This window comes from Cetorhinus maximus, chromosome 18 (genome assembly GCF_964194155.1).
Source record: "Cetorhinus maximus chromosome 18, sCetMax3.hap1.1, whole genome shotgun sequence".
NCBI lineage: Eukaryota > Metazoa > Chordata > Chondrichthyes > Lamniformes > Cetorhinidae > Cetorhinus > Cetorhinus maximus.
The window spans coordinates 42,277,447-42,305,325 of record NC_135896.1 but is presented as its reverse complement, the minus strand read 5'-3'; the positions used below and the strand labels follow the sequence as shown (position 1 = coordinate 42,305,325).

The 27,879-nt window shown below is 39.7% G+C and overlaps 1 protein-coding gene across 1 annotated transcript in view; it reads left to right on the top strand.

The window, feature by feature from the left end:
• akt1 (AKT serine/threonine kinase 1) overlaps positions 1 to 27,879 on the top strand; it is an 86,738-nt gene that overhangs the window by 15,381 nt on the left and 43,478 nt on the right. The window contains exon 3 of the mRNA XM_078562503.1: positions 24,893 to 25,021. Coding sequence (XP_078418629.1) covers positions 24,893 to 25,021 — 129 coding nt within the window. The remainder of the gene's footprint in view (positions 1 to 24,892; positions 25,022 to 27,879) is intronic.

Sequence of the window (27,879 nt, the reverse complement as noted above, 5' to 3'; positions counted from 1 at the left end):
TGTAGTTAGTCAGAGATCCAGATAGCACAGCACCCTCTGAAAGGCATCTAGGACCTGAACAGGGCAAGCAACTGTGTCTCTCCTGAACCAATCAGATTGAAATATTGTTAATGCACATAACAAAATCTGAAGTATGGATTTAATGTCATACCATGTATAGAAAGAAAAATAAAAAGAGGAAAAGATTTGATTAAGAGAGAGAGCAAAAGGAAATAGAAATAAAAGTAAAACAAGCAATTCATTTTTCTAACTCTCCAACAACAATTAAAACCTGGAAGGATGCGATTTTACACTTGTAATAGTAAATTTTCATTCTCGGCGAGGTTGTATGGTAATAATTAAAATTTATCACGCCATTGACAAGAGTACTGAAACTGATCCGGATGAGCCCTAACTTTTTTTCATGAGTTTAGCCTATATCTACTATGCAAGTGCAGGAGCTTCATGGCATTCAGTATAGTTGGATGGGGAAATCAGATGGTGTTGCCATTTTGCATAGTTTTCAGAGGAGCGGCACATCTCAAACCACGACTTTGTTTTTTTACTTTCAACTCTTCATCTACAGTTGCTTATAGTATAAAATATGAGGATAGTGTTAAACTTCAAAAGGACATAGACAGTTTGGTGGAATGGCTGGAGAAGTGGCAGATGAAATTGAATGAAGAGAAGTATGAAGTGATTCATTTTGATAGAAAGATCAGGGAGAAACAATAGAAAAGAAAGGGTACTATTTTAAAGGAGTTTCAGAAGCAGAGGGACTTTGGGGCATCTGTGCACAAATCATTGAAGGTAGCAAGGCAGGTTACTAATGCATACAGGATCTTGAGCTTTATAAACAGGGGTTTGTAGTACAAAAGCGAAGAAGTTATGATGAACTGTATAAAACACTGTTTTTGCCTCAACTGGAGTATTGCACCCAGTTCTGGGTATCACTCTTTTGGAAGGACGTGAAGGTATTAGAGAGGGTGCAAAAAAGATTCAGGAGAATGGCTCCAGGGATGAGGAACTTCATTTACGTAGGTAGATTGTAGAAGCTGGAGCTGTTCTCTTTGAAGAAGAGAAGGATGAGAAGAGATTTGATGGAGGTATTCAAAATCATGAGGAGTCTGCACAGCGTAGGTTGAGGAAACTGTTCCCATTCTTGGAAGGGTGGAAAACCAGAAGACACCAATTTAAGGTAACTGGGTAAAGAAGCAATGGCAACATGAGGTAAATTTTTTTTACACAGTGAGTAGTTAGTGTCTGGAATGCATTGCCTGAGAGTGTAATTGTGGCTTTCAAAAGAGACTTACATCATTATTTGAAGAGGAAAAATTTGCAGGGCCACGAGGCAAAAGCAGGGGATTGGCACTGTCCTTTCAGAGACCTGGCACGGACACAATGGGCCAAATGGTCTCCTGTGCTCTAACCATTCTATAATTCTATGCTTTAGACATAAATAATGGTGAACACAGTTAGCTTCACTGTTACTTAAATATTGGTTTAATAGTATCTGTTTATGCTTAATTCAGATTAATCAGCTTTCATAGTCGCACCATCATAATGCATGAATTCACTAAGCTCACCCGTCAGAAATCTGCTCTTCAGAAAGTACCTGTAAAGATCTGTTTTGCACGTCTGAAGGAACTAACAAGGTGCTTAACTGTAGAGGGAGATGTGGGGGGAGGAAGCAAAAAGATAATCCACTCAGCTGCTCAATGAGGGAAACTGATATCATATTGGACAGCCATTGACAAAGCTATTAGATTTGTCCCACTCCAATCTGAATGAGGGCCTGTTTTGAGACCTGACTCCCACTCCATCTGTTAGACTAAATCTACCCCATCCCAACTGCCACATGTTAAGTAGAAAATGCGGTATGGTGTTTTCATTATTCCCAAAATATCCAGTCTCAGCATATCAATCCATATGTTTGGCAAAAGATTTATGAGAGTCGGAGCCTTTTCACGTATATTGTGGACACAGATAATAACTTTATTTTCCAGGTCAGATGATATACAGTATCTGTAGATGTTTGCTAGATTTATGCTTTAGTATTGCAAGGGTGAGAGTTTGAGCACGGAAATTACCACACAGCATGTTGTACTTCCAGATTTGGCAGCAATTGGATTAAACCAAGGCTGTCAGTCTGACTGTGAGAGTGGAGTCCAGATTTGAGTGGAGATCATGTCTGACAGGAAGAGCAAGGGTTGTGTCTGAAATGACAGTGCATCCCATCTAAATCCAGTTCAGTGCTTTGATGGTGCTTCATTGCTGCTTGGATAGCTTGACCTTCTGCTCAATAATTAAAGCCAAGTGTGAATGGAAGTAACTAACTTTTTTCCCCCTTTATGGAATGCCAAACATATTTTCTCCATTTCTCTGTAAATGCATGTTTCCATGCATTTAACAATCCACGAACAATCCTGTGCATTTAAAAATCCATGAACAATGTTTTCTTAAGCAATTTGCCTTTTAGTCCTTTAACCACAGGAGGAATATATGTACTGACATCACTATTGTATTTGAAGGTGCATTTCTTAAGAGAGATCATTATTCCTCATCAATTACTCACATTGTCATATTTTACATGTGTGTAAAATGTGAACTTGCCCAGATAGATCAATATTTCTCATGCAGATATATATCTGCGTTTTTTAAAAAACTGTGTATATGGAGTTAGGTCGCAGATCAGCCATGTTCTCAACGAATGACAGAACAGGCTCAAGAGACTAAATAGCCTATCCTTTTTCCTGTGTTCCTATGGGTCAGTAACATCTTAAGCATTTTAATTATTTCATACAAGGTTGTATGGTACTTTTTCGGGGAATTGAGAGTAGGAGAAGTTTTGAGCAAGGCTGAATAGATTTATGAATCTCCAATGCTTCCAGGTTGCTGTATAATTAATATTAACACATGCATGAAAGAGATGCTGTGACAGTATATGTGTGTGCACTACAGTGTGTTGTGCCATGTAATGGTAGGATACAAGTATATCCCATGCAGTAAGCTAGTGAGCTCAGTCAGGCAATCTGATGGAGGTTGTAAATGGAGACAAGTTGTAGCAAGTGAGAGAGAGGCTGGTGAGAACCTTTCTCACCAAACCAATCCTGTGCACTTTCTGATAACCGGCTTGCAAATGACGTCTACTTGGTTGGGGAATGTTATGCAATGGAGGGAAGAAAAAAAAATCAGGAAAATATCCTGTATCTTCCAAAAAGGAATAAAATGCTCCAATTGAGTTCTTTAAAGAATATAAAATTATATTGAGAAATAAACATTTGTGAAATTCAGAACAAAAACGTGCACCGCAGTGAATGCTTTGTATTGTGAATACAATTTAAAGAAATAAGTATTTTCTATCGGCACTGTTCAGAGACTCAGCTACTTGATGCCAGTTTTGCTTCTCTGCATATTCACCAAGTGCAGCATATAAAATTATCACATTATGTTGTATTCTGATGGGATTAATTGGATAGTTTATTGACGCAAGTTCAGGAGTATTTTTAATTATTGCTCGCCACCAGGCTTAAGGCAAGCAAGCTGAATAGTTTTTGTAACAAAATAAGTCCAGAGTTACATTGTCATATCCTTTTAATTGTAAATTCAGAACTTGGGGTACCAATATATGCGTAGTGGTATGATAATTAAGCAGGTGCAGTATGTAATGTGTGAGCGTGAGAATAAGCTTTAGCTTAAAAAAGGCTGTAGTGGCACTTGAGACACTGGCATTTCTCATCAACCTGTTGACGGCAATGTCAGTCATCCTAATGCAGTCTGTTGTAAGTCCATTAATGCAAAATTCATAGGACTGAAGTGCATACAAAAACAGCAAGAGGATTTGCCTTATTGTGAATAGATGGTTTTAATGGTGAGCTGCCTTATATGGGCAATGAAAGATGCAGAGCATTGCTAAGCTGTGGAGCGCCAGTCTAGTGCAGACAGTCTGCTGACTCAGGCTTGACCTCTCCATTGGGGTGCACTCCTGACTGCAGTCTGATCAGGTTCATTGAGATGCAAGGCACAGTAGAACAGTCCGCAGCTGTACGCTGGAGGCAAAGTTAAAGAATGGATCCAGAGAGTGACCGTAGAAAATCAACAAAGAAGCAGTCCTATAATCTCTCAATAGCCAAACAAAACAGAGGTCCTCAGTAAACACATGTTCTTTATTTAGCATACAGCGGGAAAAAAACACAGTGGCTCTCATTTGAGATTTGTTTTAACACATCTTCATAACAGAATTCTCCAGTTTGAACAAATCTGGGACACAGTTTGAAGGCTATCTATTCTGTTAATGGGGAAAGGGTGTGGCATTGGCAATACATCGTCTTGATGCAGTAACAGAAATGCAGCAGTTGGCAAATAAAGATGAATTAACTTTTCTTCTGTTGGTGCATTATTGCATTATCCCAGATGCTTGCTTGAAAGTAGCAGCTTGTGATTTTAGACAATCTATATTGGCGAGACAGCACTAAATTTCATTGGTCCTGAGCTGGTGAAATCTATAGTAGTCGTGCTTGCAGTTTATTGTTTTCGTTCATTTTTATATTTTATTTTTCTAAATTTACCGCCACTTGTTACTTTTCATTTTCAGCACATCAGTCATTGAGATGCGGGGTTAAAAGATAAAAATTAACATTCCTTTAATGTTTCTCACTTAGACTTCAGTTTTCATGTTTATCCTTTGTATACCTTGCCTAAATATAATCCAAGCTTCATGTTTTGTTCTTTGTTAGAAAGTACTGTATAATTATTGACTGTGACTATAAGACCTTTTAGGAAAAATGTAGAAGTTGTACTCATATGCGAAATGTATCTATACGGATCTCTAAAGACTTGTGGCTCCAGTTGGAGGCTCTTTTTGAAGAGATCATGAATTATAAGAACAATTTCATTAAATGAAAACATTATGTTTATCGGCAGTTTGAGGGAGGAGGAGTGAAAACTGGTGCACTCACTCCCACCCCTAAGGTCTCAGTTTGTCGAATCAAGCATTGAATGGCTAATTAGTGGCCCTCCAGTGGAAAGGCGGCCAATCACAGTGCAAAGAGGGTTCCTGCACCCAATGGGGACTGTAGGCTGGGATGTCATGCAGCAGAGAGCTAATGCCAAGAACGGGAAGTTGGTCACAGCTACAAGCTTAATGGCCTTCTGCTCTCTGCCTTTTCATACTTTTATTGAAGGCTCAAAATGAGTTTTAAAAAAAAAACATGCAGACCCTGCTATCTTCACCAGCAGAATCTGCTGCTACATTCAGCTATGGACCCATTGGCAGACCTTTACTTTCACCCCTGTGCTGCCTTGTCATAGCTGCTGTAAAACACTCCCAAACTTTTTCCTGGCCGCACCCGAGAAATGCAGCATGCAACAAAAAGTTTCAGACACATTTGGGTCATTAATAAACTCAGTAGCTGGTTAATTCGTAATCTCAAAATGGCAGGAGGGCTGCTGACTTCTGCGCTTGCTTGCCTTCTGTGATTCTGGAGACTAGTTTGATGACATTGTGTTTCCGACCTGACATCATGCTGTAATTTACTGTTTGCCCGATTTGTACATGTAAAATCCAACCCATTGAATCATTCATTTCATCAGATTATTTTGAGGGGCCTCCTCTTAATCTGTTATGGCTGTACACACGTGATCAGCAGTATCTTTATGTTTAAATGAGCACAAATTGGGGCGTCAGATTTTGAGAGTGGCATATATCAGGCGACCACTCCATGCAGTCTGTGAGGGGCCTATGCCATTTCTGTGGTCAAGCCTAATTCAAATGCAACTAGCAAGCTGATCATGATCTTGATAAGCAACTTGCTGATTGGGAGGGATGGCTTCTACTGAAGGACAGCCTGCAGCTCCTTAAAGGGGAGGAATATTTTTCAATGAGGGATAGTAAACGGCAATTTTCTGGGGCAACAAGAAGCCTGCCTTCAGCCAGGGCCAATGTTCTTCTAAATTGTCTGCCCACAGAGCAATCCCGCAGTTCCCGTGCAGGCCAAGTGCAAGTAGGACCCTTTCAGTTACTGTGTATTGCATGGTAGTGCAAAAAAATTTAAGAACTGACATACGTTAACAAATCGGCCATGTGCTACAAGAAAATAAATTAAAAGGTACAATGGCCAGGACCCTCAGATTCTCTGCAGTGGTGGAGGTGCTCGTAGCATAAGTGATCAGTGGAAACACTCTCCTTCCAATGAGCAACAGGTATGGAGCTGGTAGAGCAAGTAAATGCCACAAACATTGTTCCAAGGAACTGTTTGCAGTGCAACACAAAAATAATATAATGATCATATCAGAACTCCCAGAGTAAGGCTGCCATTCGCATTTCTCTTACTCTCTGCACAGTCCTACACCCCGCTATTTGAGCCCAATGCTATCAATTCTTCCCTTCTCCAATACTCTTCCCTCCTTTAGTCATAATTAGACACCTCATTACACTTCCTTCTGTGTCCACTCCCACACTTGGAAAATGCTACCAGTATTACAACTATTTCCCCCTTCTTGACCACATATGAACAATATACCAGGTTGCCACAAACATCTGAAGAACCTTTTCACAGGGCACAGACTAATCCACTTCCATTTTTCTTAAAGGAGAAGCTGGTGTACAATACAGGAAGTACAAGCAGGTGGTGGTCCTCCCTTGATACCAATTGATGAGGTTGCCATCAATATAATTTGCAGTTATTGGAGATAATAAGGCTGCAGGCTTTGCACAGCAGGGTGCTTGAACATCTCTCCATTTTCTGCTTTTGCTTAATTCTGTCACTCGCTCTTGCTCTCACACAACCACTCAAGCCCACACAACCACCAGCACCACCCACGCCCCCTTGGACGCACACGCTGTCATTCATCTACTATTGCTTACCTTGCCAATACACCTGTTAATTGTTGTCCCTTCCTCTCAAGGTCTATTGTATGTCTCTTCACCTTTCAGGCGCCCAGGGATCTTCCCAAAGATGCACCATGTTTTTGCCCTTCCAAGTACCAGTGCAGAAATTGGTACCCTATGTGATGTAGACCTTGCAATGTTAGTTGACATGAATAACAATTCTGATCTTTAGGTAAATGCAGTTTATTTGAGGTTGAAAGAATTGGGAAAAATGTCAGACATTTATTAATGTGGGAGGGGTCGACAGTAGCATCCTATGATAAGGTCTGGCTGCAAGTGGGTGTTGGGATCCTCTCATTACTTCACCATCCTCTTTCATCAATGTCCTTTCCATCACCATATTGAAAGCCCTCATCCAATGGTGTCTTCATGTGTTGTCTCTGTTACAGAACAAGTCATGCAACATTGAGAAAATCACTATCTTGCAGGGCATTTTTTGGGAGCTGCATTCCAGGGAGCCACCAGACCTTGCATTGTAGTTTTTGCTGAAGGACTTCAATTGCCTGCATAACAAAGGCTTCAGTTGACCCATGGATTTGGTTTTAGTGCAGTTCAGCCTCTGAATGTGAGTTCCTGAGAGGCGTAATGACCTAAGAGTGCAGGAGAAAGCTCTGCTCCCAAAGCAATCAACCCTTCACTCATTGTACAAAGAATGGGAGGTCGGGTAAGGCGAAATGCAGGATTGCCATAATATAGAATGTTATGGCAGCTGCTAGGAAAATGGGCACCAACCTGCATGATGCGCAGTTTGTCATCACGCATCCCATGCAAATTAATGGAGTGGAAGCCCTTGCAACTTGGGCTCCTTCAGACTGCCTTCACAAGGGTAACATGGGGTTATGGCACAGTGGATGATAAATATTGAGCTGTTCAAATCCCAGAGGGAAACTTGAAACAATTGACACAACAGTTTTACAATTTGTATTTATTTCGAGATGTGTGCCTTGAATTCGGTAGCAATGAGACCACCAAGGCTTATAGGTTTCTTACAAAACTAAATTAAACCTTTATCAATAAAAAATGGTTTTAAGCACATTCATATGTTTACAAATCACTGTGATAACGCCTAGCCCCCCTAGTTAATCTAACTCCCAGTTACACCTCTGTTAACGCAACAGTAAAACACAGATTTTAAATGACTCAGGCAAAGTAACATGATACCCTGAACAGTCAAATTCAAACTGAGTTTTCTTCACTTCAGTTTGTGTAGACAGCAACTCGAGGCTTAGAGGCTGGAGGCTTTTCACACTTGTTAGACCTTAAAATTCCTTCCTCTTACACATAGCCTCATCTCCTTTATACAGATTTTCCCCTTTTTAATGTAAATCCCATTGCCCCAATATGTCTTTTCAACTCTACTTTTCTAATGATAAAAACCTTTCATAGTGCCCATTTTATCAGTAAGCTTTGGGAAAAATAAGCATACTGTTTGTCTTCTTCTGGCTAAGTGTAACATTTCACCACCCCTTTTGAAATTCAAATTACTCAGGTTTATCTAAAAATGCAAATTTTCCCTTTACACCTCACATTCTAAAACTTCAGCCATGTTTACCTATTTAACATTTCAAACCTAGCTTCTCTTGTTACATCAAAACTTTCAGACCAGCTGTCTTTAATTTAATTAAGACACACACACACACACACACATATATACACACACTACTCCTACCTTACAATAAATTCCAATAACATTATGAAAATTATCATATTTTCCTGATGCATGGGTACAGTCAGAGATACCATGGACCTTGGAGAAACTGGCAATGATTGTGTCTCCCAGAGCCAGGTTGTGTATTCCAGTTGTCCATGGGGAAGGTAATAAAAATGCTGGAAATGGTTGCCTTCTACCTTGCACTACCAATGGTTTGTGGATTAAAGCAGGATCTAGAACCAGTGGTAGCAACTTGAACAGAGACAGAACTGACACTGGCAGTTTGAGAACATTACTTGACCCTGATATTCATTTGGCACTCCCCTGTTTCCAGTGGACACTCTTGTCATCTAAATCAAGGGCCACCCAAAAATTGGAATGGGTGGGCAGTAAGTTAATAGTTCTGTGTTCCACATGATTCTGGACCTGCTACCACCCTGTTTTAGGCTTAAACTGGGTAAGATCTCCCCCGGCTTAATATGTGACCATATGTGAACATGTACAAAATGAATTGCGGAGATAATTGAAGGGAACTAATTGATCACTATTATACAACATATAGAAGTACCTTAGAAAATGTAACATTTTCAAAATGTCTACCAATTAATTTGTTGTATGACGCTCTCAAATCAGTTTGGTTCCATTTACCTCCCTAATATAGATTAATCAATAACTTTAAGCAGTGTCTGTCTGTTTGTCTCTCTCTGATTGTTGCTCCCTCCCTTTTATGTACACCCTTATGTCTAAGGTTAGGTGGTCATGTGCACAGCCCTGCATCAATGTTGTGCTGTTGCTGTTATCAATCTACCATTCCTGACCAAACTCCCGTTCTGCTCCTCCAAAACCCAATATACAATTAAAGCATAAGACAACTGTTGTGGCACCAGAGTGATTAACATGACAATATAAGGCCTATGCAGAGTGTGAGTTCTGTGATTTATAGAATAAATGCTTATAATCCTAAAGTAAAATTATTCCACGGGACAATACCCCACATTTGTGGAAATGCATTGCATTTCATGTGGCTTTCATCAAACTATAATCTGACCAGCATTGTTGTTTGAATTTGTTGCTGTATTGCCCACCCTTTGCTCGTCACATTCATGGCATTCTGTCACTAGAGAATACTACCTGTATGAGTGATTTTTTTTGTGAACAATTAGTAACAGTAACTGATATTGTTCATCATCTGAAAACAAAAATAAGCAACTTAAAACTTTAAAGATAATGTAATACTAATCAGAAGTAAGTGTCTCATTCTAAACTTTCCATTGAAGTTCATGTGTTGAGAATGGGATGAATCATCAACTTATTCCGCCAAATGTAAAAATTCTATTATATTTTAGGGTAAAACTGAATAATTTGTTAGTATCTGTTGCTAAAAGCTTGATTGAAACTTTCTGAATAGTTTTATTTACATGACACTAAGTGTATAAATCAATTCGTCCTCCTGTCATCTACCCATATGGGATTTAGCTTGAATGCTCCCAGCTGTGTAATTTCAATTCATGATGCAGTTAGCAGTGTAGTGCTGCATCAAGATTTCACCTCTGGTCAACTTTTGTGTTTGTGTGCACATGGAGAGTTGTTTTATGCTTCATATGCTGCTCTGTGCGAGTATTTTATCACACACCTGACTTGAGCCTTGTACATAGTGAAGAGGCTTTGGGACTCAGTCTCTGTCCAAATTGTGTAGTCATGGTGTTGATTTGGCTGGTACAGTTAAGCTGGTCTATTTATATCTTTTTGTATGTTAACATCCCCTTGAAAGGTATTTGCTCTTGTTTCTTGCAAATGTTCCAAGCGCACAATACAGCTACCAATGTTTTTTTGATAAAGTGCAGCACCTGTTAGTTTTTGCACTTTATAAAGAGGGGAGACCTAAGGCCTAAGAGACTTCATTATGTTGTAGCCATCTGCAGCTTATGCTTAAGTTTTAAAATCTTTTTTGTATTATGCAGAGCCTGAAGCACTGCTGTGTTGTTTAGCTTCTACAGCACTATTGCACACCTATTAGAAGATTGAAATCAATGTAGATGCATGGCAACAATGATAGTATTTATGTTTGTAATATCTGAGAGTTTGGTTTAAATGTATTTTACCATTCATTCTTGTCTTGTAAAATCAACTGGAATTCATGTTGTAATGAAAGGAAACAGTTAATTGTGAAAAATATGCAATGCTTAAACACTGATTATCGCTTCAGATATTGTTTCATTTCAATTTATTATATTTTGCTGGCCTCCTGCTGTATTGGATTTTGTGTAGGTCTGTGTCACTCCATTATGGCCACAGTTGTATCTGTGCTGGAGGAAATTGTGAAGTACAATGAGCATATTGAAAATAAATGCAAGCATTTAACGCTACTTAAATTGTGCAAACTGCCAGAACTAACCACTTCTGATACATTCTGTTTTAATGTTGGAGGAATCTTGGAGAAGGTTGTATGGCCAAGTTGTACCTTACAGGAAACCAAACCAGTTCAATGAAGACTCGTGTTTGTCAGAAAGTATGTTGAAAAGGATGTGTAGTCGGTTTCTGAAGAAATCCGCTCCGGGCAGAGGAATGTACAAATAACTTACTATTTTGCTGAATGTGGTTAAAACCCATATCAGCTGCTATTCATCATCCAGCGAAGCAAATCATTTATCGTTATTGCAGTCTTATCATGTGGAAGATAATTTGATAAGGATGTAAACAAAGATTTTTTTTAGAACTGTGTGCATTTACTGTCTACCTGGCTGCTGGGAAGAAAGAAACAAAGAACTTGCAGTTATATAGTGCCTTTGTCATCCTTGGGATATCCCAAAACATGTTAATGAATGACATTTTAAGTGTAACACCAAATTACGCATAGCAAGTGGTAGATGAGTAGTTTATCTGTTTTGGTAGTGGTAGTTAAGGGATGAATGCTGTTTAGTACACCAGGTGAATTCCACTAAGTTTAGCATGGAACCTTTTATGTTACCTAAACAAGAGGATGGGCATCAGTTTAAAGTCTCACCTTAAACAATGGCACCTCTGATAATACAGCAGTCACTTGGTATTGCATTGAAATATCAGCCTAGATTAAGTGATGAAGTCATGGAGTAGGACTTGAACCACAACCCCTGACTCAAGAGTTGACAGTCTGTCAAATTAGATAAACATTTATAGTAAAATGTACCCTGTAGAAAGATGACCCAAATATATGCTTATGAATGATGTTAGCAGCAAACTGTTGGACAGGGTAGTACCAATGAGAATAATAGAATGACTGAAATAGTCTTTCAATGCTGTACCGATACCTCATGTGTTATTCATATAACCAGTGCAGGTTGGTCCCTCAGACAATTGGTCACAAGATCAGTACAAACTAAGAAACACTGTTCTGGTTTGACTTGAAGTAGCTAACAGGCCAAATTTTCCCAATCTTTTCTCTCAACTCAGTCTTCTGCTGCTGGAGATTGATCCCAAGGAAAATTTATGTTTATGTAGCACTCTTTGTGAAAGGCTTTGTTTTTTGTACATTCTCTGATACAGTACAAATTCCCAAATTGCTTATTCTGTGACTGCAATGAGTGAAGATGTAACCTACATCAATCTGCAGCCAGTCAACAGTCAACTAAACCATCATGGCACCGATTCCTGATGTATCGGGAGCTAATGACTTTTCTGGAAAAATTATGTGCAGAGATCTTTTAGATAAACAGGAATTATTTTCGTGAAGTTTCCTCTGTCTTACCAATTAAGTACAGTATATGCCAAACAAAGCAAATTCTTATCATTTTGTAAATAGTGATTCATTCATGTGTGCTCTGCTCAAAGGCAGGTCCTTGGCTCATTGCCTGCTGATGCTTCATCCTGGGTCTGGGAAAATTGAATGGCCACTTGAGGGACAGTGTAAAGTTATACCTGTGACGTGGGTTTTTTAGTTCCATTAAAAGTGAAAGGGGAAAGTTCTGCTCTATAGTTTATAAGTTGAGTACAAAAATAGTGTTTAGTCAATAGTGCTTTTAGTCTGTTACAGTAAAAGTCTTAAAACATGAAATCTTGTTGTGTCATCCTTTTCAGTTATCAACTGGAAGTTTGAATTTCATTTTTTGTTTAAAAAGTCATTGGTCTCTCTGGGGATTGTAACAAATTGGGGGCTCTTGTAGGATCTTGAACCCACAGTCTGAAATGGGTAAACTGGTTTTGGACAGAATTTAAACAAAAATAATTTCAGTAACTTTTCAATGGATACAGCAAAAATCAAAGTGGCAATGTCTATTGTTGAAGCATTTCTCAAAAGAGAAGACTTGCCTTTAAGTGTTTTGCAACAGTTAACAAAGCTTAATTTGAAAGCCTTGGCAGAAAAGTTAGAAATAGATCTAAAAGTAGGAACTGAAAAAAATCAGAGACAGTTAAGGTGTTATTGGCTCAACATTTGAACCTTGAGAAAGAAAAAGATAATCCAGATAAAACACACATTGAGTTAACCAGGATTCAGTTACAAATGAAGCAACTTGAATTGGTAATAGAAATGAAACAAAAACTTGAGTTGGAAAGAGAAGAAAGGAAAATGTGAAAACTTGAATTAGAATTTCAAAGGGAAGAAAGAGTATAAATATAATGGCCAGAATTTCCCGGCCCTGTTGGCGGTGGGCGTCTTGGCATGCCGGCAGCGGGGAGCAATATGGTGAGGTGACCAAAACTTGGTTTCACACTGTCGTGAAACCAGTTTGCAATCATCTGCTCCACCCATCAATGCCAGGCTGTGTTTCCCGCCATCGGGAACCTAACCTAATTTCAATACTTTTGCATCTCATTATAAGCCCTGCTTGACAGAATCATGCCCCCACACTGGCTCATCTGGGCACCACACCGACGTGTTTCACAACTGTACGTAAGTGACATGCACCTGGTGAGCTGCACTTCTCTCGGGACTTCGAGGTTTGTTTGCCTACCTTGCTTCGGGCAGCACTCGCGGTCATCAATGCCAGGCTTTGCAGGCAGCACCACATCACTTTTGGGGGGGCGCTCATGGGCAGGTCTCTACCTACCAGACCAGCCATAAAGCGGGAGTGGCTTTCCAACAGCTGCAGGGATAGGGCTTGCTTGGGGAAGGGGGTGAAGTGGGCTCAGGCAAAGGAAGAGGCTGCAGAGTGAGGGCTGTACTGGGAAAGAGGGGTATCTCAGGGTGTGTGTGTGGGGAATACATGTTGATCTGTGCAAGTGGCCTCAAGATGGTGAGGGCTGAGGAGGCAGTCTCCAGAGGAGATGAGGCCAGATGGTGGGTGGGCCTGAGAGAATGAGTGGTGATGTCCCTTGAGCTGGCAGTGAGTGAGATGCCAATGAATGTGTGATGGCCTTGTGATTGTCAGAGTTTAGAGTGATAAGATAGTTGCCTTACCCTGGTGACACGGACGAGATCATTCGTTTGTTTTCTGCACTAGGTGGCTGACATCTTGTGTGCAGCATTGGCACTGACCACTTCTGCTGCCGCCTCCCAAGCTGCAGTGGTGAGACAATGGGTGTTCTGTGGCCAGAGCAGGGGTAGAGGACATCGCGGCGGGCCTCCACGGTGTCTGGAAGGCATCCCAGGAATGTGTCACTGAATCGGGATCTGCACTCTTCTTGGCGTTTGGGGCCATGTCTTCACTGAAGCAGTCCTGGGTTGCAAGCATTGAGAAGCGTGTGCACCACTGCATTTCAAGTGTGACGCCCTGCATGAGGGAGTGGCAAGGTAACGGCATGGCGGGCAAATCGGAGGCTGCCCACCAGCGAGATGGCATGTTTCTCGTGGCTGCACAATTAATGAAATGGGAATGGGATGATAAAGCATGAAAACCTGCCATTGTGGCTGGTGGGTATAACAAATTTTTCCCGCCCCTCACCACACCCGGTGCAAATCTGGGACGGATGCTTCCACCTAGTGTTTCAGAGCGTAAAAGAAAATGAAAACCTTGAATTGCAAAGAGAAAGGGAAGCCAGAAAATTTGAACTGGACTTAAAAAGGCTTCAATTACATGAATAGAGTATAACAGGGAAACTTGACAAAAGATCAGATTTAACCCCTGGTTTTGATTTGCTAGTGCCTAAATTCAGTGAGAAAGGAGTTGATATGTGTTTGGTCTTGTTTGAGTAAATTGCTACAATGTTACCAAGGCCAAAAGAAACTTGGACAATGTTATTACCGGCATTTTGGTAAGGAAAGCGTGGAAGGTTTATTCGGTCCTTTCAATGATAGATAGTATAGGACAATGAAGCTTGATCAAGACTTTGAAAACCTTAGAGAGATGTTAATGAAGGATTTTAAAAAAAAAATTATTAAGCCCCACCTGGAAGACCGTAAAATTTCTAAAGTAAGAGAAGCCGATGTTATGGCCAATGGTTACAAATTATCCCACAAACACACAGGAGGTAGCAAACTTTCCTTTGCAAACCCACCCAGAAACTGGGGAGATAAGTGATTGGACAATGAACCAGACACTGTGGGGGATAGCCAAATTGAAAAGACATATGCTTCACAGAGTAGCGAAAGAGATAGTGTGGGGGATGAATATGATTCAAGGAGGCCAGCATGTTGCTTTTGCCATAAGACAAGGCATGTGAAAACAGACCGCTGGAGGTTGAAAGCTAAGTTGGTAGCTTTTGTGGGTAAGTCTAGTGTTTCTCCAGAAAATGCTGTACCAGTGAGTGAAGCTTGTGACAAATTGATGCATCTAATGTATATACCATAGATATAAATAAGAACATAAAAGATAATGGCAGTTTTATATTTGAGGGTGAAATAACTTCATTATTGCCCAAAAAGATTGCCTATGAGATAGGGGCTTGTCTCCATCCCTGATGTTAGCAAAAAATGTGAATTTCTCTCCAGAAAGTTCACTAAAAGTGCATTGATACAGAATATTGATGGAAATTGTTTACCTGTTCCATTGTGCAAAGTGGGATTAAACTGTGCTTTAGTCAATGGGTCTGTTATTGTTGGCGTGATGTCGAAGTTGTCTATTAATAATGTCGATTTCATACTAGGACGTGACCTCACAGGAGATAAAGTGTTGCCATCTCTTGGGATGGCAGGCAAATCCATTGAAACTGACAGTATACTAAAGAAATCAGGGATTATGTGTAATCCTGTTGTAGAAAGTACTGTTTTGACTAAAGATGTGTCTAAAGAGTCAAAAGCTCAGATTTCTGAGATTAAAGAGACCTTGAAACCTCAGCCAACAAAGAGTTACAACTAACCACAAATTAACTGAATCTGTCTGCGTTTAACCTGCCTGCAGACCCTAAGTCGCAGGTATCAAAAAAGCAGCATTCCAGGCTGAGAGAGAAACAAAGTGAGACAGTGCTTTAAAACAAAAGGACTTGGTTGGAACTAATACTATGGACTTACAAGGAAACTTCAAAATGAAGAAGCTGTGGCTCGTGCTTGGAAGAAATTGGACGAAGTCCATTGCTGTGTGGGAAGACGAAAAATAGAATGTACATGAATGCAAGAGCTGATTCGGAAAGAATATTAGGATTTTTTTTATCAGAACATCGCTGTAACCTCAAAGAGATTCTTCAATCGGCGAAGGTGAACTGTAATCCTGAGTTTAAAAGGGGAAAAAATGACTTTGGAGGTTGGCTGGCTGAAACTTGTTTAAAATGTGGATGTTAAAGAACCAAAGCCTTGAAAAGAGAAGGGTGATCCAAGGACTAAGTTTAAAAAGTCAACACCCTGATGGCAATGCAAGGTCTGCTTTAAAGAGGAACGAAAGGAAGTACTGAATTCAGAGGGTGAAAAGCATTATGGCTGAGAATTTCTTCTACAGGTCTACAATTTGCACCTGAGGGACTATCAGAATTCAGAAATAAGCAATGTTGTTCTTGACAAGGTTAACCAACCAGACCAAGGATCAATTGTCTAACCAAGAACATGGAAACATGTTCTTGGTTAGACAAAAATGTAATTGCCATGAGAAAGGAGATTTACTATGACACACAATTGAAGGCGAAGCCACGAGCAACGAAACAAATTCTCATGTATAAGAGAGGAGGACCGACATAAAGTGGGCTTTAAACCTGACTATTACATGTATTGGCTGATACAGGTCAAACATTGTAATACTGTCAAACTGGACTGTTTAATGAGAAAATGTGGCAGCTGGGAGGGAGGGTGGGGATGAGAATGTTTCTTGTACTGTATGCAGTAAGATAGTTGTTAAAATGTGTAAAATGTTATAAAATATATTTCAGGTAGAGGTTATGAGGACTTTTCATTTCTTAGTGGGGAGGTATTACAAATATGAGGCTTATAAGATTTTTATGTTTTGGAACTGTCTCTTTAATTTAGGATAAAATGGAGGGAGTCATGCGTGTACCTGAAAACTGGCCTGGGTGACATGGCTGTTAAAGGTTAAAGGAAGGCCTGGATGATTTTGCTGGGAAGAAAGTGTAAGGTGCTCGCACTTGTAAACAATGGCAGTGGCATCTGTGTTTACGGTGGTTGGACTGCAAGTCTCCAAAGTCCCAGGAAGGTATTGAGAATGTTGGGTTGTAAATAGTTATGCTCTAAACTGTCCATTTACTTCTAAGATAAGAGTGTTAGGGCTGCGAGGATAGTAAATCAACATTTTTACCTGGATACATGGCCCATGTGATTCACATTGCCTTAGAGATGGCCTTTGAGAGGGAAATAGTTTCCAAGATATCCCTGAAAAATCTTAAATACAGTTAGTCTGCCAGGATCTGGGAGGGAGGGAGCAGCTAGAGGCTGCAAGGCTCTGTGGTTCACCACACAGAAGCAGGTGGGAGCTTGCACTCAGATTGAAAAGACTAATTCCTCATGAATTCAGAGTTAAAACAAGGCTGGAAGATTCGCCTACCTTGCACTAAAGGAAGAATGTCTGGGGTGGGGGGAACCTCGCTGTGAATAGACGTTCTGAAGTTCTGAGATTAAAAAGTTACCAGGCCGGGAAAGGCAAGAAGCGAAAGTTAAACCCTTGGGAGCTAAGAATCACTTTGGACTGGGTCAGGGAAAATTGAATGACCACTTAAAGGACAGTGTAAAATATACCTGTTATGTGGGTTTCTTGGTTGTGTTAAAAGTAAAAGGGGAAAGTTTTGTTCTGTAGTTTAAAGTATAAGATGCCTACAAAAATAGTGTTTAGTCAATAGTGCTTTACATTACAGTAAAAGTCTTAAAATGTGAAATCTTGTCATGTCATCCTTTCAACTATCAACTTTAAGAAAGAAATTTGAACTTCCAATTATCAGTGTCTATGGAGATCATAACATTCTTCGCCTTCCCACTTCGCTATCTTTTAGTTTGAATTCCAGTTTGTCTTTATTTCCCTATCTTTCTTCCACTTTTCACGAAATGAATGTTGCTACAAGGAACTAGAATGTGATTTTTGTATCAGGAACCAGGTGTGGCTCACAAATAGCATGTTTTAGTCTGGAGTATTCCTCAGGAAGAAGTTTTTTTTAAAAAAAATAGGGCCAAGCTAACAGGTTTTTTAAAAAAATGAATAAACAAATGTTTTGTTGTTAACAATAAAATTAGAGTTTGTGCACTTTGAAGCAATGCATTTGCAGTTCGTTTTACTCCATTCTTTTCTTACCTTCTATAATTACTTAAAAAATAAAGATAATGCATTATAACTTTAATTAACAAATAAATAGTTTCAGAGCAGTTGACATACATAAAACATATTGCAATGTAGACCTTCCCAAAATGCAGCCCTTCATGGTATGCCTTGATAAAAAATGGCAGCAGTAGAACAAAAATACGGGGCATCTGCTGTGGTAATTTAGAGAGTTTTTTTTTAAGCATTTGTTTCAGAGCTGGGAATGATACATTTTGCAGTGTTAAGAAGTGAGAGTTACTATGCCTTTTTTTGTGTAACCAATTTTCTACTTAGCATTGAATGATATCCTCTTGTCCTTCAACTATTGTAGCACTATCCTTTATTTTTTTTCACTCTATAATGCTACAATTTTGAAGTATCTATATAATTGGAGTGATTTTGAATTATCAAACAGTTTATCTCATTCAAGGTTTTGGTCTTGCATATGTTGTTCTTGTGATAGTTGTTTGGAATATATTTTTTCAGTTATTATGGTATATGTCAGTTGCTCAACTGGTTAACTTTTTTTTGTGCATGGGAAAGCATTTTGTTGTTTGCTATTGCGGTGATATATCCAGTTTTGTCCAGAACCTCAGCAATGTGAATGACAAAGCAAGGGCATAGCACATTACGGGGAAATCCAATGGCAGTTTGACATGGATTCCCCAATTAGTTGGCCGTCAAAAATGACGAGAGTAAGTTAACCTTGTAAATTTTAAACCAGGTTATTTTAAGCTGTTCATTTCTTTTGCCTGCCTTACAACAAATAAACATGGAAAAGATTGTCCATAAACTTTGCCTTGTTGTACATGACTTGCTCTAACAAAGTTGAATATTGATTAGTTGGGCCTTTCTTTTCAAAGACATTTGAGGTAATTTTCCATCACTGGAAGCTTGTATTAGCTGCCTGTGATACAGTCCCTTGCTACTAATAATCTAGCGCTATCTTTCTTAGTCAGTTTGTAAGAGTGTTGCCATTTTAATTTTGAAAACTGTATCATTGCACACGTTGGAAGCCTCAACAAATGTAATATCTGCAGCAGTGCAGACAACTTTTTAATGAAGTTTAATTTTTTTCTTTAGCCTCAGAATAAACTAATTACATAGGAGACACCAATAATAATGAGAGTTTTGTGTTGGAAACTAATTTTGTTCTCGGTTAATAAACTCTCAAAATATACCCGTTCCATCCGTTGATGCAAGTTTTATTTCATCCTTGTTAACACAAGATGTTGAATGTATTCCATAATGATAGGTTTCTTGGTTTGGAACATTCTATTCTGGCTATTCTGGTAGTAAGTAATATTGTTAAATACTTGAGAGTAGATATTATGAGTCTTCACATGCTGTGAGCATGCATTACTAATTTGTTAACTTTCCGATTTTTGTTTATGACGTGTGAGATGCCTTTTCATGTCAAAGTATGTGAGAAAATCTACCCTAAATAGTTAAAATTCAAATGTATCTGCTTGCATACTTGGATTATTTTTGCAAATGTTCACATTTAATTGTGGTTAGCACATAAGTTGTAATTCAGAATGTATTTAAATGTTTGCATATGGTTAAGTAATGTCACACTACTTTCGCAAATCTTGATGAGGTTGTCCTTCAGAAGAAGGAAGATTTTTAGAACAGATTCTAGACAAATTAGGCTGAATGACTTTCCAGCAACTCTGCTTTTTGTATTTTTTTTCTACTGCTTTATTAGTGGAGAGGGAGTTTCTGAAGTTTGTTTTTCTATACTGGTTCTTTCCTCTTTTTTTGCCTTTCACCTCCACAGCTGCAGTTCTGTTGTCAGAGAATAGGTGAGGGAAAGTGTGTGCTTTTCCACAGCACAGATGCTCCTGCTCTACAGATCAGCTGATAGGAGGCAGATGTCTGCCCAAAGGCAGATTGAATTGAGCTGGAGACTTAGCATACTGTCCCCATCCCCAGGTTCCACAGTGGGGAATTCCACCAGCAGTTCTGTTCTGAGAAAGCATGGCTACATTTTGCAAGTAGCTTAGATCATTGTAGCAATCACTTTCTCTTTGTTTTTAGGGTAAAGCATCAAAATAATGTTTAGATTACTTTAATTCTTTGTTTCTTCATCTTTTCCTTTTATTTTTCCATAGGAATGATTTCAATCAATGGAATATGTGACTAGAAGGATATAAATTGTTTAGAAGAGACTGCAGCTGGAGAAATTTCATAGATATACACACACATATACATATACCAGAATATTAAGGCACAACTGAGGGAGGACAGAAAAAAAAGAAATAGCTGACAGAGAGTTGCTTATGGCAGAATTAATAGATGGTAACAGAAGTAAACTTATTAGAGGTATGCTATACACTCCCAGATCAGGATGAAAACCTTGATCTGGAGCTGTGGAATGAGAATAACACATGAACAATACAGGTGGTACGCTGAGGGTGGTGACTGTAAAGGACCAACTATTGTAACTGGAGATTTCAGTTTAACAGAAATTGACAATTATGTTTCCATTAGTAAGACAGGGAAGAGATTCCTAGAGTTAATGGAGGCCCTTTTATGCCCCAGTTTGGAAAAAAAGGCTAACAAAAGCAGCAAACAGCTTGAAATTGATACTCCCTATTACTCACTATCAAATCTCCTACATAAAGGTGGATAAAGGCTTTAAGTACCAGCAATGATAATATGGTCACATGTGACATACAAGATTTAGAGAGGTTGCTGTACTCCTGTTCCATAAAAAAGAAGGGGGAATTTCTTTGAGGCTGCTGTCCATGCCCATTGGTTTGTCACCTGTATCACTTAAAATATAAAGCTGGTATTGGATTTCTGTGTATACAATATACATAATTAAAATTTCAGAGCTGCCTTGGTTTATTCTACTGGGAATCTTCTTCAAAGAATGGATTCCTTCTAATCCATTCATCTGTTCCCTTTTCTACATCTGAAAGAAGCGAAGGACTTCTGGAAAAAATGACTTTTGTATTTTTAACCAAACTTGACAAGTGCCTTCTTACATTATTCATTGTTCCTTTTGGCAGTATTCATACTAATGAACAGTGTCATCTGTGGCTTGGTGGTAAGACTCTCTCATCTGAGTTAGGAGGTTATGGGTTCAAATCCTGAACAAAGACTCGAGCAGAAAGTGTAGGCTGGCACTCCTCCAGTGTTGTATTGAGCAGGTGCTGCCCTTTTGGCAGTGCGGCCATTCAATAGAGACATTAAACTGAGGCTCTGTCCTTTTTTATTCATTCTTGAGTCAGCATTTATTACCCATCCCTAATTGACTTTGAGAAGGTGGTGGTGAGCCATCTTCCTGAACTGCTGCGCTCCATGTGGTGCAGGTACTTCCATAGTGCTGTTAAGGGAGTTCCAGAATACCCAGCAACATTGAAGGAGCAGCAATATAATTCCAAGTCAGCGTGGCGTGTGACTTGGAAGGGAACTTGCAGGTGGTGGTGTTCCCATGCGTATGCAGCCCTTGTCCTTCTAGGTGGTAGAGGTGACAGGTTTGGAAGGTGCTGTTGAAGGACACTTGGTGAATTTCTGCAGTGCATTTTGTAGATGGTACACGCTGCTGCCACTGTGCGCTGGAGGCAGAGGGAGTGAATGTTGAAGGTGGCGGATGGGGTACTACTCAAGTGCGCTTCTTTGCCTTGGATGGTATTGAGTTCTTGTACTGCTGGAGCTGCACTCGTCTAGGCAAGTGGAAAATAATCCATCACACTCCTGACTTGTGCCTTGTAGTTGGTGGACAGGCTTTGGGGAGTCAGGAGGTGAGTTGATCACCATAGAATTCCCAGGCTCTAGCCTGCTCTTGTATCCACTGTAAATATGTGGCTGGCCCAGTTAGGTTTTCGATCAATGGTTGGGGCCCGATCATGGGCAGTGGTTGGCCTCGCGACTGTTCCCGGGCCTGCTCGCCGCGCCCACCCAACAAGGGCAACAGTCCTATATCGACTTCCATCTCTTATCAGTGAGTTGAGATATCTTTTCATTCCACCAAAGATTGGATTACTTAAAAACCTTCTTGAATTTTTACCCTATTCTTGTTTCATGTCAGTTAGAAGGATCAAACTTAGAAACTGAGTTCTTATGCTCCTGAAATGTTAACGTGTCATTTCCTTGTACAGATGATGAATAACCTGTGCATTTCCTGCATTTTTTGTTTTTATCCTGGAAATTGTACCTGATATATCTTTGTAGACTGAAACACTTGGTGTATGATCTTAATTAAATCAAATTAATAGACATTGATCATAAATTTGTCACCTGACAGAGGGTTATGCATTTAAAAACAATCTGAGCAGAATGACCTTCTAAATGTTATATTTTTTTTGCAGCATCACAGAATTTCCCAGTGCTTAGCTGTATTATTAACCACACATTTGAAAAATCAATACCTGGAAAACATGCACAAAAATTGTGCAAACATATTAAAGTGATAGTTTTAGTTTCCAAGGATACGTCGATAGGTATTTCTTGGTGTTTTAATTTCTTTGATTTTCCATCGGTGAGTTCTTAGGTGCGCAATTTATTTTTTGTTCATGTTTTCAATTATTTTCCCTTGCCCTGCCCATGTACTGTTGACTGAACCAACTGAGAAGGTAGACTTAGATCATTTCCCAAAATGATGCCAGTGCCAGCTGTTGGGATTTGTATGGGAGTGCTGCAAGATCACTCGGTATCCATGCAAGTTTCTCTACAGGAAAAGCTTTGCCTCCCCTTGGTACATCCTCTAAATAATAGTCGCATGGTGGGGCAGAACATAGGCTACTGGACATTTAAACATGAGTTCAAATTCCACAATGACAGTTTGAAAATTTGAATTCAGTCTTTCTTTTTTTTACCAATTTACTGATTAAAAAGCTGATATCAGTAAAAGTGACCAGAAAGCAGTTGGATGGTCATTAAAAATCCAAAGTCCACTAATGCCCTTGTTAAGAAAGGAAACCTGCTGTTCTTACCCAGTCTGGCTTGTGCGCGACTCCAGTCTCTCACGACATGGCTAACTTTTCATTGCCCTCTGACATGGCCTAGCAAGCCACTCAGTTTTATGAAGACCCACCACATTCTCAGGTCTATGAGGGATAGATAATAAATACTGGCCTTGCCAGTGACACCCACATCCTGAGAATGAGTAGGTTCAATAGTGAAATTGGTTTCAAGCAGTGTCTATTCTGATGCACATCCTTTACTTTTACAATTGCCTCACTACTAAGGTGAGCATCAGCCTGGTGGAACATCTGGTTGTGATTGAAGGAATAGTGTATTAACTATGCTGCTGTGCTGTTTGTAAATTAAGGTGCCCTTGAGAATTAACTCTCCTAAAACGATAAATCTTTTAGTTACTGAATAGCATTAGATTAATACTTAGAGCAGCAGTTAAAAAAAAAGAGACTACTTTTTGTGCTTGGGCCTGGGGAATGTGCCACTTTCCCATTTTAACACACCTAGTGTCAACAGTAAGCACTGAGCTCAGGTTTAGCACAATCAGGTGCTGGTAAAAGCTCTTTATATTCTGCCCAATGATATGCATTCACCCTTATTTTTGAAGGACCGGTATTGCACAAACAAAAATTTCCATTTATTCTGTTGTGAAATTGACGCTTGCTAGGACCTAATCTGAGACAGTCTAAACTCATTGACTACCAATTTGATTATTTAAAAATAAGTGCAATGTGAAGTTATGTTTGATAGTTGTGAGAGGGTATCTATGGAGTGTATTGATGTTCGAACATGCTGTGCCACAGAGTGGATAGAATGTGGTATTACATCCATGAGCTCCCACATGAGAGAGTACCATCTGGAGGCCATTCACTTCCTGAAAAGGAAGAAAAAAGGAAAAATGATAGTGAGTCACCAGAGGCCTATACTTTTATAATGCCCAGCCTGAGAATGACGATAGCAGAGACTTGGAAGGTCACTTGCCTGTCCTTGCAATTTAAGAGAGGGGAGAAATTTTCCTTTAAAGCATGGAGAGACATAGCTGGTGGGGGGGAGGGTTAGGGTGGAGCAGGTGGGGGTTAAAATGTACCATCAAGATTTCCTTTTGCTGGCAGTTAACTTAAGTTATTATGAAATCTAGTGACTGGCCATTTTTATTTGGTTATATTAGATGTTAGTGAAATATCTGGTGCCATTTTTAGGTAACCGAGTACAAATTCTACAATGGCATTCTGTCATTCAGAAATGAAAAGTTACAAAGCCACTGTTTGTTCACCATTTAAAGTAAACCTGACTTTCTCAGCAGAATGTTTCTCTATGCTATTCATGATGGGTTGGAAAGATGTATTTTCAAAAACTTACTGCATCGCAAAATGCTAAAATTAAACAATTCATAATTAATTAGTTTTAAATTAACTGTATAGAAATTAAGCACAATGGCTGTATTTCATTTAAGGATGGTCTGATGTACTGGTCACTATACCAGCCCGGACCCTTGAAGAGTAATGTTTTATTTAATGGATATAATTTGGTCACATCCAAGATCCTTTGGCAGGAATTTCCAGTCCCTTTGTCAAGAGTGTCCCAGATGTGCCCCCACCCACTAAAGGTATTTGAATTGCAGGGCCTCTCCCTGCTATCTTTAGTGGGTTTACTGGAGAAGGTTGCGGAAGGCATTTCTCAGTCCCTCTTATGCTGTGGATTTGAGGCCATTGTACATAGAATTTTTAATTATCTCATCAAGTTCTGTATATGTCATTAGTCTATCCACTGAGATTAAAGGTTTGCATGTTTTGAGCATGTTCTTTGTGCTAAGATCTGCTTGCTATTCATTAGGATTTTATCATTTCTACTTTCCTATATTTCCAGGAGAATACATAAAAACATGGAGGCCCAGGTATTTTTTATTGAAGTCTGACGGTACGTTTATTGGTTATAAAGAGAGGCCACAAGATGTAGAACAGCTAGAGACACCTTTGAATAACTTCTCTGTAGCACGTAAGTATAACCTACCATTTCATTCTGGGATTTTCCTTTCTGCTGGAATATACAAATCCCCTCAAATTAGGCAGTATTTGAAATAACAGTGTAAAAATAAAACTACAATGTGTGTGGTACAAAAACAGAACTGAATGAAGCTATCCACTGGTGAATTTGTTTGTATTAATTTGGACTGAAGCAGTCCATGTCCAAAAGCAGCAAGACCTGGACAATACCCAGGCTTGGGCTGACAAGTGGCAAGTAACACTTGCGCCACACAATTGCCAGGCAATGATCATTTCCAACAAAAAGAGAATCTAACCATGACCCCTTGACATTCAATGGCATTGCCATCGCTGAATCCCCCACTATCAACATCCTGGGGGTTACCATTGACCAGAAACTGAACTGGACTAGCCATTTAAATACTGTGGCTGCAGGTCGGAGGCTCGGAATTCTGCGGCGAGTAACTCACTTGCTGGCTTCCCAAATCCTGTTCACCATTAGGCATAAGTCAGGAGCGTGATGGAATACTCTCCACTTTCCTGGATGAGTGCAGCTCCAACAACAGTCAAGGAGCTTGACACCATTCAGGACAAAGCAACCCGCTTGATTGGCACCACATCCACAAACATTCACTCCCTCCACCACTGATGCACAGTGGCAGCCGTGTGTACCATCTACAAGATTCATCGCAGGAACTCACCAAAGCCCCTTAGACAGCACCTTCCAAACCCATGACCACAAGCATATAGAAGGACAAGGGCAGCAGACTCATAGGAACAACACCTGGAAGTTCTCCTCCAAGCCACTCACCATCCTGATTTGGAAATATGTCGCTGTTCCTTCACTGTCATTGGGTCAAAATTCTGGAGTTCCCTCCCTGACAGCACTGTGGGTGTACCTACACAACATGGACTGCAGCGGTTCAAGAAGGCAGCTCACCTCCACCTTCTCGGAAGCAACTAGGGATGGGCAATAAATGCTGGCCTAGCCAACAATGCCCACATCCCATGAATGAATTTTTTAAAATTACAGTTTGTAACATTGAAAGGCAAGTTTTACATAATGATCTCACTTCTGTTAAAAAGGGTTTCCCATTTACCAATCGCAACGTTCTGTTGGCAAGAGATACAGCTAGTGCAGAGCCTGATCTTACATGGTACAGGTGCTGTAGGTACTTCTGGTGGCTTATAGGTATTACAATTATGTGGTTTATAAGATTATGTTTTGGGACTGTGTCATTAAGATAAAATAGAGAGTCATGTGACCTGTTCTGAAGTCTGCCTAACAACAGGCTGGGTGAAATGGCTATTAAAAATTAAAGGAAGGCCTGGATTATTTTGCTGAGAAGAGGGTGCAAGTTATTCATGCTTGGAGACAATGACAGCAGCATCTATATTTATAGTTGATATATCGCAAGTCTCAAGTCCCAGGAAGGTGCTGAGGATGTTAGGTTGTAAATAGTTATGCTTTGAACTGTCCACTTACTTCCAAGATAAAAGAGAGTTAGGGTCTCAAGATGGGCTTTGAGAGGGAGGGGTTCCTAAGATATCCCTGAAACTCTCAGACAGACAGTCTGCCAGGATCTGGAAGTGAGGGAGCAGCTAGAGGCCAAAGACTTATATGGTTTGCCACATAGGCAGGAGCTCATACACAGATTGAAAAGACTAAATTCATGAAGGTTTAAAATGAAGCTAGAAGATTTGCTTATCTTTCACTGGAGGGAGAATCGATAGGAAAAGCCTACATCATGAAAGATAGTTCTGGTGTTAAAAGTTACCAGGCTGGGAAAGGGATGGAAGTAAATCCTTGGGAGCTAAACAGCACTTTGGCCTGGGTCCGGGAAAATTGAGTGACTACTTAAGGGACCGTGTAAAGTATACCTGTGACATGGACTTTTTGGTTATGTGAAAAATAGAAGGATTTCCAGGAGCAGGCCCCCGAGAGTGTGTTAGTGTTTTCATGGGACGACCTGTCCCATGATTACTGTTTGTAATTTGTGTGTTTAGTTCTAATCATTACAAAACTGGTGAAAATACTAGAAATATGTGGTTCTTAACTGTAAGGGTATAGGAAAATAATCATGTGTTGGATGTTATTTTGAATCTGAATGTTGGTGTTCATGCAGTATTGTGGCTGTTAGTCAAAAGGCTCGAAGTTCATCTGTGGCTGTAATGATAGAACTGGATAATTAGGCAGCATATTGTTCCATATGACAAAGGCTTCCTGTTTGACACTCTTGATTTGTGGTGGCTATTAGTAGACAGAATTCTTGTTTATTTTGTTTGCATAGTTAGTCTGCCACATCAGCAAACTTCAAATCTGCATGGAAGGAAAGAGATTGATATCTTATTTAAATCACAAAATCAATCTTACCTACTATCCTTCTGTCAACTGTGTATGTAGTTCTCAAGTAAACTGAACGGCATATTGCACCTCATTTTAATGTACAGTAATGTCATTCTTCATCAATTTTTTCTCTTTTTTTGCTTGGATCCTTTTCAATTTTGTAGTATTTGCTTCCATAGCCTTTTTTTCCAGACTACCCCCAAGCAAAAGAACCTGTTTCCAGACCTCATTAAGCCAGATGCCACATGCTGTTTAAAACCAGTTTCCCCCCTGTTTCCTTTAGGGGACGTGTCTATCTTCCATTGATCTTAATGTGGCCAAGATTCCCTGTGACATGTGTTCAAACACCATTCGGTACCATAAATGTTGGAAGGGAGAAATAAATGGTGCCATAGCCCCATACTCATGCCCCTCATTTTTTATTTAAAAAAAAAATGCATTTCTGTAGTAAAATTTCCCAAGATGCATTGTGGAATAAAATTTGACACTGAGTCACAAGGAGATATTCGGTCAGATGACCAAAG